The sequence below is a fragment of the Ovis canadensis genome, chromosome 24 (genome assembly GCF_042477335.2).
Source record: "Ovis canadensis isolate MfBH-ARS-UI-01 breed Bighorn chromosome 24, ARS-UI_OviCan_v2, whole genome shotgun sequence".
Taxonomy (NCBI): domain Eukaryota; kingdom Metazoa; phylum Chordata; class Mammalia; order Artiodactyla; family Bovidae; genus Ovis; species Ovis canadensis.
The window spans coordinates 15620177-15632509 of NC_091268.1; the positions used below are offsets into that span (position 1 = coordinate 15620177).

Below are 12333 nucleotides of genomic sequence, written 5' to 3' on the forward strand. Positions count from 1 at the left end.
CCGCCTGCCCAGGTGTCTCGATCTGGCCGCAGCGGCCTCACGGGCCTTGGTCCCTGCAGGCCCTCCCCTTCCATAAACCCACTGCTGCGGAGCACGTGACAAAGGGGCCTCTCCATCCCCGAAGTCCTCGGCCTGAGGACGGTACTTCCTGGGCTCTGCTGAAATCTGTCATCAAAGACTAGAGTTCTGTGGGGCTGAAGCAGAGAAAAACGTTTTTCACTCTCCTGCAACTAGCTCACAGACTCTCACTAGCCAGCCCCCCCGACCAACAGGCCCACGAAGCACACACAGCGTGTCGGCGCTGTGACCAGGTCTCCCGTGGACATGCGGAGTCACAGGAGCCGGGGCGAGGGGGAGTCCACGCACCAGGGAGGAAGGAAGCGTGTGCCAAACCGGCATCTGGAAATGGTCCCTCTGGGCATGGTGGGGAAGAGACTGGGGCAGAGACTCAGCCAGAAAGTTCTGAGGATGCAGGTGGCGGGGGCCACAGTGAGAAGCAGACGGCTGAGCACACGCTCAGCTGGGGAGTCAGGTGGGCCGGGGTGGAGCTGGTAGATGGTGGTGCCGCTTCTGGAGCTAAGGATGGCACCTTTGGCTGCCTCTCAGGATACATGTCAGTAAAACTGCAAAGTGTCACGATGGATGAGAGCCTGTCACCTGGATGAGAATGTCACCAACATCGAGCAGACCAGTAAGTTCAGATGACCACGAAGACACAGCAGGATCTGGAACTTTAAGCACTTGCTGTGTGCCCTGAACACCTGCTGCGTGAGGCACCACCGCGGATCAGCTCACGAGCTTCCCTGGCAGCCTTACCTGGCAGGCCCTTGCTTCACCCTCCTCATGTTATAGGAAAACGCAGAGAGGTGAAGCGACTCTCCCACCATCACGTGACCGGGAGGAGGCTGACCCCAGAAGACACAGCCAGTGGGAAAGACACCAAGCGAGGGGCCCTTAGATTAAACCACTGAGCGTAATTAACCTTCTCCCCATCTAGCCCACAAGGTGAATGGAAAGATCTATAAACTCCTTTTTTGCTTGGTTGCATTGCCCAGCTTGTGGGATCCTAGTACCCCAACCAGGAAGTGAACCCGGGACCGCAGAGTAAGAGTGTGGAGTCCTAGCCACTGGACCCCGAGGGAATGCCCTATAAATTCCTGTCCTGAGAACCCCACAGCTGCACACTAAAGTCTGTCTAAAAACATCTCCAGTCACCAGCCTTGGGATCATCTGTTAAAGGAATTCACCCAGGTGGACAAGTCACACACCTGGAAGGTGACAAAGAAAAGGCAGCAGGGCTGGGTTCTCTTCCCAACCTGCATGTCCCAACTGAGAGTGACTACAGCCGCAGCCGCAGGAAAAAAGAGGGGGGAGGCTGCAAGGAGAGCCACACTGCACAAACGAGTCACCCTCCAGCCAAAAGATCTAAGAATCCAACAGTGAAGAGCACCTGCACTTCACTGGTGCAACGGCAGTCACGGTAAGTGGCGGTAAGCCACTTCAGCCACGTCTGACTCTCTGCCACCCTGGGGACTGGAGCCCACCAGGCATGGGATTCTCCAGGCAAGAAAACTGCAGAGGATTGCCGGGCTCTCCTCCAAGGAATCGTCCAGACCCACAGATCGGGATCAAACCTGTATCTCTTATATCTCCTACACACGCAGGCAGGTCACTTTACTATCAGCGCCACCTGGGAAGCCCTGAAGGTCAAACTAAACAGGCTATCACCAGAATCCCTTGGATAGCAAGGAGATCAAACCAGTCAGTCCTAAAGGAAATCAACCTTGAGTATTCACTGGAAGGACTCATGCTGAAGCCAAAGCTTCAATACTTTGGCTACCTGATGGGAGAGATTCTGATGCTGGGAAAGATTGAAGGCAAGAGGAGAAGGGGACAATAGAGGACGAGATGGTTTGATGGCATCACCGACCCAATGCACATGAGTTTGAGTGAACTCTGGGAGATGGTGAAGGACAGGGAAGCCTGGCGTGCTGGAGTCCATGGGGTTGCAGAGTCGGACACGACTGAGCAACTGAACAACCACATCAGCAGGACCAGTGTCCTGAGACCGCCATCGCCTGGGCCCCCGCCACCCTGAGGACAGAAGCAGCCGGCCCCAGAGTCACCGCCCCACCCCGCCCCGCGGCTCTGGAGCTGCAACCAGAAGCCCCAGAGCAACCTCACTTTTCTGCCTTCCACAGAAAATGACACGCCTTTGGGTGCCTCCTCTTTTCACATTTCTCCTTCTTTAAGCCATTTACCCGAACACAGGTGATAAGGCAACAAACAGGCCAGGCAGTTCCTCAGTGTGGACAGGAAGGGTTGCCCATCTGTCCTTCCCCAGACCCACAAGTTACTCCTGCTACAAGCATCATCTGTGCTGAACTCTCTGCCCACGGCCACAGGGACCAGCGCTGACCAGGGGGCCTCACTGTCTGCCCCACCCAAAAGACGTAAGGAGAGAGCAGGTGAGACCCTGTCCTCGGGCAACTTCCCAACCAGTGAGGAAGGCAGTAGAGAGAAATGGAAAGCATTTGCCACTTGGACATTAAAACTAGCAGCACGATAAACAAGGTTCTACTGTGGAGCACACGGATACATTTGATGTCCTGAGACAGACTGTAAGGGAAAAGACTACGTAAAAGAATGCGCATACAGCGCACGCATAACTGAGTCACTTGGCCACACAGCAGAAATTCAGACAACGTTGTAGGCCGACCATGTGTCGGCTAAAAAAGGAGAGGGGCTTCCCGGTGGCACCGTGGTTAAGACTCCACGCTTAACCACAGTGGGGCACGGGTTCGATCCCTGGTCGGGGAAGTTTCACACACTGCATATTGTGCCCCCACAAGGAAGCATGCGTTTAAAAAGAGACAGAGAAAAGAAAACCAGTGGCGACAGGTAAGTGCAGGTGGTGGAAGGATGGAAAAGATGGCCTGACTTCAAGCCTGACCAGCCAGGCCAAGCCCGGCCCCTGGCAGCCCCAGGCTTCCATCCTGTGGATGTCTTCCAGGCCCTGGGCCCCCAGGCCAAGTCACTCAGAAAATAAACAGCCAAAACACCTGCGCCATCAGACGGGCCTCTGCCAAATCACACCAAATTTAAATGCGGTATGAACCAACCAAAGTCAGTGCCGAGTTCCACTGACAACGGGCCATAAAGACCAGGAAAAACTTCCAGACAGAGAACAGCAAACCAGTAAGGAATTTAGTGACCCCTCAGCCCAGGGCTCACAATGACCCCAGGGGACTAGGCTAAGTGCAGAAAACACCAGGGACACCCTTGTTTTCTATTTTGACAAAGACCTATGGAAAAGGCTCTCAAGTCAGCAACATGAAAAGCGCCATGTGCACACGTGAAGCCAACGAGGAGCGGGCACACGGGCAGCCCCACCTGGCCCGGGGAGTCGGGGCGGCCCCAGCAAGCGCCGCCGGAGCAGCCTCACGGCACAGGGCCCAGCTCTGGGGCCCTCTGCTGTCATTCTGTCCCAGACAGGCCCTCCTGACACTCTCTCCAGCAGCGGCCGCGCCGAGATGGCGCGTGCTGCCCCTCCGAGTGGGCGGCGGGGCGGGCACCAGCACCCACTCTCTTCCTCCCTCCCTGCTGGACAGAGCGGGGCGGCCCTACTTGGTTGGAGCCCAGGCTTGCAGCAGCCCCAGCCGCGGGGGCAGTCGTTTACAGAACCCGGGAGCAAAGCCGGCCGTGGGCAGGCAGGCAGAGCAGCGCCCAGAGAAGAGCGGCCCCCGGAAAGCCGGCCCCCCACCCGGGCCAGCGCCCACGACCCCGGACGTTCCACCCACAGCAGACGAAAGCCCACGTCCTCGCAGAAGCCCACACACAGGGGCTGACTGCAGCTCTAGCCACAGCTGCCGAAAACTGGACCCATCAGGAAGTCCTCCAGCTGGCGAATGGAGACGCACACTGTGGTCCACCCAGAGAGTGGAATATTATTCAGGGCTGAAGCCACAGAAGGACACTGGGGAACCTTAAAAGCGCATGACCAAGTGAGAGAAGCCAATGTGAACAGGTTACGTACTGTCTACTTCCAACTCCACGGTGTCCAGAAAAGACAAGACCATGGAGACAGCAGAGCTTACTGTCTCTACATTAGAGACAGCCTGGAAAATCCCATGGACGGAGGAGCCTGGTGGGCTGCAGTCCGTGGGGTCGCTAAGAGTCGGACAGGACTGACCGACGTCACTTTCACGTATTGGAGGAGGAAATGGCACCCCACTCCAGTGTTCTTGCCTGGAGGATCCCAGGGACGGGGGAGCCTGGTGGGCTGCCGTCCGTGGGGTCGCACAGAGTCGGACACGACTGGAGCGACTCAGCAGCAGCGGCGTCCGCTGTTAACAAATGGCCACTCTGGGAGGGGTGCTGATGGGGGGGCGGGGGAGGCTGTGCACGCGCGGGGCGAGAGCACACGGGAAGCCTCTGCACCTTCCTCGCAACTGTGCTGGGGACGTAAAACTGCCCTAAAAGACAACAAAAACAAAATCGCGTCTTTAAAAGAAACACGGCTGGAGTCAGAATCAAACCGCACCTGAAGCTGGGCCTGCTCCGGACTTTCCGTCTATCTGGGCCAGCCCAACGTCTTCACTGTGGAAGCCGGGCGGGCTGGGTTTTCTGTGACTTTCAACCGCATGGACCCTAACCGCAAGCCCTGCAAAGCGAGTGGACTGTGCTGGACTCCACAGCCTGTCAGTGCTGACGGACACTGGCGCTGACACGGGAGGGCGCCCATCCACACACCCACACAGGCAGCCCCAGGAGGGCACGTCCCAGTGCAGGCAGGACTCGGGGGCGCAGGCAGGACTCGGGGGTGCAGGCAGGACTCGGGGGCGCAGGCAGGACTCGGGGGCGCAGGCAGGACTCGGGGGCGCAGGCAGGACTCGGGGGCGCCAGGTCCCTGTGGCGCCAGCACCTCCACGTGCCGGAGTCCTCACAGCTGAACATGTTCCCGCAATTGGACAGTAAAGGGTACATACTATGAACAGAGCAAACCGAAGAGAGAAAAAGCAAGGCTGCTGCTACAACGGGCCCCCGACTGAGAACTGGGAAGTGTGAGGGTAGCACCTGGAAGTTCTAAAATCAGAAATCAGAATTGAGCTCAATGTGTTTTCCTCTGCAGCCCAGGCCTCAAATATAATCCCATTTTAAAACTGTTCTAATCAAATATGAAAACTTCCGTGTTAGGTTTTAAAAGCTATTGTCACTTACTAGCCGTCCTTACCAGGATAATTCTATGGTATATTCTGTCCTGAAAAGATTACTCAATCGATAAGGACAGTGAGCAAAAGGTGCACAGAGATCACCTGAAACAGAGTGTCTTTTTTCATCACATCACTTAAAGAGTATTTAAACCCTGAGAAAGTTGAACCCTGTTTCTGTCAGAAGTAGCCAATCTGCCACAGAAACCCTGGAGACGCGATCTGGCCTTTGGCCAGCTCCACGGGAGAGCCCGGCGCCCAGGGGTGCCTCTGCAGATCCGCGACTGAGTCGGCAGGGCCACAGGGTCCCCAGCTGTCAGTTCTGCAGGCAAGCGTGTCTGGGACCACCTACCGACAGGGAAATGACCAAGAACGCGAGTGCCCACCGACATCGGCTGTAGGCCCCACCTCCCCACCAAACACACTTCCAGCAAACTGCCACACTTCCAAACTGGCAACGACTTCTGGAGAGCGCCACTCACGCCTCCAAGGCTGCACCGTGCCCCATGCAAGGACTGACGGCAACTGGAGAGAGCTGGGAACTGAACACACAGCAGCACAACCCTTTCCTTGGCGGGGGCCAGGAGGTGCAGATCCAATCCTGGAGCCCCACTGCAGCCACAGGGAGTTCCCAAAGCGCTCGGACAGCCTGCGGCACAGCAGCCTCCTCGCCACCACCTCCCAAGCGGCCTGGAATTCTCTCCGCAATGACCACTCAAATGTCCTATCAAGCCAAGAGGATCAAGTCTGCCACACAAACCCACCTTCTGTGCAAGAGAACACAAATTTTACTACTAAAAGGTAAGCTTTAAATATCATGACTCCTAAGAATTCCAACATGCCTAATGACTTACAAAGCCATATATTCTAGGCTGTTCTTGATAGGTGAGTCAGTCAGCTCAGTCGCTCAGTCGTGTCCGACTCTTTGTGACCCCATGGACTGCAGCACGCCAGGCCTCCCTGTTCATCACCAACTCCCGGACTTTCCTCAAACTCATGTCCATAGAGTCGGTGATGCCATCCAACCATCTCATCCTCTGTCGTCCCCTTCTCCTCCAGCCTTCAATCTTTCTTGATAAAGGGGCCCTCAAAATATTAAATACATCTAGGGAGAACTTCCCTAGTGGTCCAGTGGTTAAGAATCCCCCTTTCAATGCAGGGGACTCCAGTTCAATACCTGGTTGGGGAATGAAGATCCCACATGCCTGGGGCAACTAAGCCCCCAGGCCATAACTACTGAGCCCATGGGCCCAAACAAAGATCCCAGCAACTAAGACCTGATGAAGGCAAACAAACAAACATCTGGGACTTTCCTGGTGGTCCAGTGGTTAAGAATCCGCCTACCAATGCAGGGGATTTGATCCCTGGTCCCTGAAGATTCCACGTGCTGCGGGGCAACCAAGCCCGTGCGCCACAACTATGAAGCCCATGAGCCGCAACAAGAGACGCCAACACGGGAGAAGCCCGGGCTCCACAGCTGGAGGGCAGCCCTGCTCGCCACAGCCGGGGGGGGAAGCCTGAGCACAGGAACAAAACACACACACACACACACACACACAATTTAAAAAGAAACGTAAAGACACCTAATACACAAGAAGGTATCGTGAGCAAACACCAGCCCCACAACTCACCCCGGCTCCGGGAGTCCACCCACTCGGGCTGAAGGACAAGGCCTGTCCCTGGCTGCGTCTCCAGTCGTGGAGGTGGGCACGGGACTGCAGGCCGCGGGTCGACTCACCTGAACTCTCTTCCTTCGCTGTACCGTCTACTCGAGGAGGCCCTCGGGGCGGCCGTCTCCAGGAGCAGCTTCTGCGTGAGCCTGCCAGGCGGAGCAGGGCCCCGGCCACTGTCTTCGTCCGCCTCCCGGTCACACTTCCATTCCTCGTCTTCGTTCAGCGTGGGCAGGTACCCGGGGACACCCTTCCCTGTCCCTGACCCAGAGCTCTGGTCGCTGCAGAGCTTCGGGCTCTCCGAGCCTGTCCTCGTGTACTCCAGGTAAATGTCGGACTTGAGGAAGGAGGGGTAGGTGTTCTCCTCCATGGTGGACTGGACCTCCGTCTGCGCCTGGTCGAACATGGCGGGGTCGATCTGCTGCTTCGAGATGCAGTCCTTTATGAAGCTCTTGGTGGCGGGCTTGGTCTGCCGGGACACAATGCCGTTGTTATCAAGGATGTATTTGCGATAGATGGCTCTGGCCAGCTTCAGCCTCTTCTCTTCATTCGAGTCACAGGGCTCCAGTTTTCTGAAGCCGCTGCAGGCAAACCAGAAGTCCAGGAGGTCGGCACAGTCCTCCTGTTTCAGGAAAGTCCTAAACAGGTTTATGCCATCTTGATCGTCCAGCAGGGAGTGCAGCGACTCGGCCCACTTCAAGTACGGAGGGGTGGGCGACGCGCTGCCCTCGGGCTCGTACCCCAGGTCCAGGTCCGAGCGCCTCGGAGTGGCTGTGGAAGTCTCCCCTTTAATCCCAGCGCCTTTCCCAGAGCAGAAGCTGTGGCTGACGGGCCTGGGGTCTGTGGACACCAGTTCACCCTCCTCACCAGGCACTGGGGGCCGGGGGGCATCTTCGGTGAAACTTGCTCCGAGGTCCAAGGGGAAACCCTGCTCCTGGATATTCATTTTGGGACTCTGTGCGTCAATGAACAATGAGCGCTGCACCCTAATACATCAGTACTTACGGCTCCAAAGTGAATCAATCTGTCCTGTTGAAACCATTAAGAGGACAAGGATTAGGAAAGGTGGGTCCATGGAAACATGACCACAGAGGTTTTCTCACGACAAGACTCTCAATGATGCCCTCCCGCTCGAACTCAAAGCCAGAAACTCAGTTTAAATGTTCAATCCTTTGTCACAAGGTTTTGTACTATGTTAGAACAATTTCTGTAAACTTTGCCAACTACAGGAATGCCTCTGGCACAAAGAAATCAATGTCCAGAACACAGAGAGCGTCACTACCCTTGAGGGTCCTTCTGTGAGAACAAAGAGAGACTATAAGCCTGGGGACCCTCCATCCTGAGCTGCTACAGGACTGCGTGGCCAGGCCCTCTCAAGCTCGGGAAAGGCAGGAGGGCTGGAGGAGACACAGGAGCTTCTGGTCCTTCCAGCTGTGCAAAGCCAGGTGAGAGCCAGCCCCTCACGAGGAAGGTGAGGGTGTGTATCTCAGCGTCACAGGGCCACTGTGATGCGCAGACATGGCACTCCACACCGAAGGCTGGCGCCCATGTCTGCCCTCCCCGCTCTTCAGGCTCACAGCCGCTCTGCTTCTTGCTTTCCACCGCTTCACACTGAGTGTCCCCACGACCCGGGCAAACACACAGCGACTGGTTCTTCTAAGTCTCCACACGCCCCAAAGAGCACGGAACCTTCCAGTGAGTGAGCACAGGATGCTGCTCCCGTGCACAGCGGCCTTCTCACACCGCCAATGATGTGAAGGCTTTTATTTTTTTTGGCCACACAGGGCAGCTTGTGGGATCTTAGTTCCCCGAGCAGGGAATGAACCCAGGCCCTCAGCAGTAAAAATGTGGAGTCCTACCCACTGGACCACCAGGGAATTCCCATGAACAGTCTTAAAAAATGCTTCCATCAGAGACGTGCTCTAGATTTGAAAACCTTGCTTAAAAGTAAAGAGTCCTTCTGACAGCAAATGGCAACTGAGTACTCTGAGAAGCAGAGAGGGTACAGAGCAGACGAGGCCCAAACCCTACTAGCTAAGGAAGCCCGCAGCTCACAGGATGAAGCTCGGTAAAGTGAAAGCCACGTGACTCGCCCTCTCGCAGTGAGGGAGCCATGGTTCTGTCTCTGCTGCTAGAAGCCCGTCTTGCACAAGGGAGGGCTGCCCTGCCAGGGCTCTGCCACAGCCTCGCGTCCTGTCCTCCCTGACACTGAGCTTATGGGCTCAGGCCACACCTCCCAACCTGGCCTGCTGGATGTAAGTGGTCTGCCTAGAAAGAGACTGGAGAGAAGCGTGATAGGCCCAATCGCTGAGAGTGCAGAGCAAGTCAGAGGAGCAGAGCAAAATCCAAAAACCTGGCACCAACACAAGGTACAGACCTCCCAGCCACCTCTCCACTCTTGGGCCTTGGCCTACATGCAACCTGCCCCACACCTGGTCTGCACACACTCGCCTGCCAGCAGCTGCCGACGCCTCACGGCACCCAGAGGCGGAGCATGGGTCACAACTATTGTCCTGCAGCTAGTGACTAGCCTACCGGGTCGGCTGCAATCTCGGCCTCGGCAGGAACAGCCTGCTTTCTCAGGTCAAGGCCCACGGGCTGTGACAGCTGCTGCTCACGGACCACTTCAACTGCAAGGTCGCCTCCTCTGAGCCCCGTCGAAGGGGACTGAGCACCTCTGAGGTCTCCACACCAGCTCCCGGATGCTAGCGCCCTCTTGTCGGGGTCACCATCCCAGGAAGGAGGACCCTCACCTGGTCCCCTGAGCCTTACTGCTGGAGATGCTCTGTGGTTCACTTGCCTTGAGAAAAAACCAAGTCACTGTGTTCTAAGACAAGGCTGATTACTAGTCACGTCACTTTCTCTTGAAGTGCTGATTTCTTTCAGGTAAAAGACTTGGAGCAGCCTGGTTTAAACGTTCTCTGCAGGGCCTACAGGATCTGACACAAGGTCCCACAACTAAAGGGCACCAACAGACATGTAATTCATCAACATTAAGGAAAACAACACTCGGCACAGATACGGAACATTAGCCCTTCACAGGTGCTGAAACAGCAGCAAATTCAACATCGAGCTATCTTTTCATTTGGGTGAGAGCAAGTCCGCCTAATCATTTGAGCTATCTTCTCACAGCCCGGAAGAAATGTTTCTTAAAATTCACATCTGTTTTGGGCTGTCAACTGACAGGAGACCTTCGGTGTCCCAGAAGCACAAGAACATCTCTCCACACTGCTGCTGTTACGAAACGCGCTCCCATTACTGAGATCTCCGGGTTCCCAAGGAGAAGCACGGCAGGCATTCAGTGTGCACACGTACACACCACATATGAAGATGCTGCCTTGCTTCAGATTAGAGTCACGGGCCCACAGGCGCTGGATCTGGCCAACAGCCTGTAACCACCTTCAACAAAGGGGACTCCACAAAAGGAATCTACAGCCCTGATGCCTCATTTACAATCTCCTTCAGTCACTGCCAAGGAGCACCCCCTGGGTATCACGGCAGCCAGCTCAAGGCTGTAGGCGTGTGTATATTTATCTGTTTTACTCAAATGCAACTTTTGAATTTTTGATTTATGTGAAGTATGGAAACAACAGAGTGTGACTCTGACATACTCCCAACTGTCCATTAACTAAGGATTGTTTAAGGATTGGGACTACAGCTTTACATGTAATTTATTCCCCCACCACCTAAATCCTCAATGACCAACGAAACCCAAAAAGTCCACTTAGCTTTCCTGAAACCATAAATCCAAGAAACATCAATACCTACTAGGAATCAGACAGAAACATACATCCTGTATGCGTTCCCATCCTTGTTCCTGAATAGAAGTTCTTAAAACCGAAACCCAGATAGTGCTATCTCGGGAGGTCAGGTTTAGATTGTGTGTGTTTTCCAAAACAAGGACTGGTCCAAGGATGTCTGAGGGTCTCCCTGAAGCAGCAGAGAACAGAAGTATGAGCACAAACAAGGGGCCAAGATGCACAATCACTCTTCATTAATTATTTTAGAGACCGGCTGAGAAAAATGCCCAGAGTACTAAGGACTAATGCATTTTTCTCTGCTGCGTATGCTAAACTATGAGCGTCACTGCCCTGACTGCACAGCTCTGGTTTCAGAAGGGACTCAGTTCCCATGAAAATGGAGAGCAGAGGTGGACTCTAAGACATATTCCCGGGAGAGAGGCAGAGAAAGCTGAGGGGTGAGGCATCTATCTACCCGAAGGAGTAAAGCCCCGCAAGCAAGCCAGACCACCCGGCCTCAGGCTCTGCCTCACGGGGAGTGCTTCCTCCGGTTTCAGACTCACTCACTCCTACTTTTTGCTTGGGGGGGCGGGGGTTGTACGAGGAGGAGAGGGGACCCTCCGCCATCCGGCTTATCCTCAGGATGCTTCTGCACCCACCACCCACTCTGCCCCGGGCCCACGGATCACAGCACCGCACTCAGCACCGTCCAATCAAACACAGCAGCTGCACACCCCAGCCTCCTCCCGGAGGACCTTCCTTCTGAGAATCCTGAGTATTCTTCACCCCTTTCAGCTCACCCAGAGCAAGTGGCTGCCCGCTGTGAGCCGTCCACGGGCCCCAGAGTCAACAGGGGCCGACCCCTCGTCTTCGGCATCAGCAGCGAGCACCCCCTCCCAGACACACCCGCCCTCGCAGCGGTGGGCCGCACGCCTCCTCTCGCGCTCCGAGCCCTCGCGGCCCCGGACCCGCACGCCCCCCGAGCCCCTCTTCCGGGTCCCGCTCCCGGCCCGGCCCGCGCGGCCTACAATGGGCGCCGCACAGGCCCGCGCCCCTCAGGAATGCGCGCCCGACCGCGCGACTCACCCGCGCGGCGGCGGCGGCGGCGGCGGCGGCGACGGCGGCGGCGGGGCCCCGGGCCCGGCTCCCGGAGCGGCGCGGCGCGGCCCATGCGCTCAGCGGCGGCGCCGCGGGCGGGACGCGGCGGGGGCGCGGCCCCGGGCGGCCCCCATCGCAGCGGCGGCGCGGCGGCCCGCGCAGGCCGTGGGGCCGCCGCCAAGGCCGGCCGCGCACTCCCGCCGGCCTGCTCCGCGGAGACGCGGCTCCGGCCCGACTCCGGCCGGTCCGGCGGCGGCGGCGGCGGCGGCGGCGGCGGCGGAGGTTGCGGCGGCCACGATCGCTTCCCCGAGCGGGGAGCCGGAGCCCAGAGCGCCTAAGCCCAGGCCGGAGCGCCCCCGCCGGCGCCGCCCGGAAGTGCGGGGGCGGGGCCCGGAGCGTCGGGCGGGGCCTGGAGCGCGGGGCGTGCCCAGAGCGCGGGGGCGGGGCCGGGAGCACCTGACGGAGCCCAACGCGGGGACAGGGCGAGGAACGCGCGGCGCGGAGCCACCGGCGTGGAGGCGGGGCTGTGTGGGCGGGGCCGAATAGTGGGCGGGGCCAAGGCGGGGGGAGCCGGGCGCAGAGCGCGAGACCGAGCCAGAGAGCGAGACCGAATCC

At 57.4% G+C, this 12333-nt stretch overlaps 1 protein-coding gene across 4 annotated transcripts in view; it reads right to left on the reverse strand.

Annotated features, from left to right (window-relative positions):
* The window catches only part of AXIN1 (axin 1), a 39180-nt gene extending 27083 nt beyond the window's left edge, over positions 1–12097 (reverse strand). Inside the window, exons 1-2 of one of the 4 annotated variants that reach the window (XM_069569454.1) lie at positions 11707–12097; positions 6949–7909 (exon numbers count right to left, since the gene is read on the reverse strand). In XM_069569454.1, coding sequence (XP_069425555.1) covers positions 6949–7826 — 878 coding nt within the window. In that variant the 5' untranslated portion in view covers positions 7827–7909; positions 11707–12097. The remainder of the gene's footprint in view (positions 1–6948; positions 7910–11706) is intronic. The other 3 variants (XM_069569456.1, XM_069569453.1, XM_069569455.1) reach the window with 3 other exon arrangements.
* Between the last annotated feature and the right edge of the window lie 236 nt (positions 12098–12333).